The sequence below is a fragment of the Cariama cristata genome, unplaced genomic scaffold (assembly GCF_000690535.1).
Source record: "Cariama cristata isolate BGI_N322 unplaced genomic scaffold, ASM69053v1 scaffold30336, whole genome shotgun sequence".
In the NCBI taxonomy this organism is placed as follows: domain Eukaryota; kingdom Metazoa; phylum Chordata; class Aves; order Cariamiformes; family Cariamidae; genus Cariama; species Cariama cristata.
Window position 1 is genome coordinate 1,364 of NW_009624277.1, and position 611 is coordinate 1,974.

General features: G+C 63.7%; 1 protein-coding gene across 1 annotated transcript in view; it reads right to left on the bottom strand.

The window, feature by feature from the left end:
- The window catches only part of LOC104163957 (serine hydroxymethyltransferase, mitochondrial-like), a gene marked incomplete at its 3' end in the record, with an annotated part of 1,945 nt that extends 1,341 nt beyond the window's left edge, over positions 1–604 (bottom strand). Inside the window, 4 exon segments of the mRNA XM_009703118.1 lie at position 1; positions 4–34; positions 292–373; positions 456–604. The exon segment at position 1 is cut by the window's left edge and continues 70 nt beyond it. Coding sequence (XP_009701420.1) covers position 1; positions 4–34; positions 292–373; positions 456–484 — 143 coding nt within the window.
- Positions 605–611: the final 7 nt, after the last annotated feature.

Genomic DNA, 611 nt, shown 5'->3' on the forward strand with positions numbered 1-611 from the left:
CCAGCTGGTCGTAGTCAATCAGCCCTGTGGCTGGCTGCGAGGAATGGACAGACGGACAGACAGCTTGCCGAGGCACACGCGCCTCCCCACCCCCAGCTCCGAGCACAGCACGTTTAGCTGAACCCCAAGCAGCTCCGAAGCACCCCACAGCACTGGGACGCGGTTGGGACACAGGAGAAGGGTAGGGCAGGGGATGGCAGAGCAGCTCGGGCACCTCCGGGACACTGCTGGGATCAACAGCTTGGCCAGCAGATCCCCCCTTCCCCCAGGAACCTGCCCCCCTCGGCTCACGTCAAGTTTGTAGGGCATTGACTCGAAGAAGATGGATGTTGCCGAGATTCTCTTGATGTCTGACATGTACCCGTGTGTGAGGCTGCAGAGGAAGGAAAAAAAAAGCATCGGGCCGGGCGCCCCAGGACGCATCAGGCTCCGAGCTGCCCCACCCCACTACGTACTGGCCCCCATCGGGCAGGTCCAGCCCCATCAGGCGGTCGTGGGGCTGCAGGAGGGCTGTGTAGGCGGCGAAGTTGGCTGGAGACCCCGAGTAGGGCTGAACATTGACACCCCAGCGGGCAGGATCCAGGTCGAACGCCTCCAGAGCCCGCTGCTCG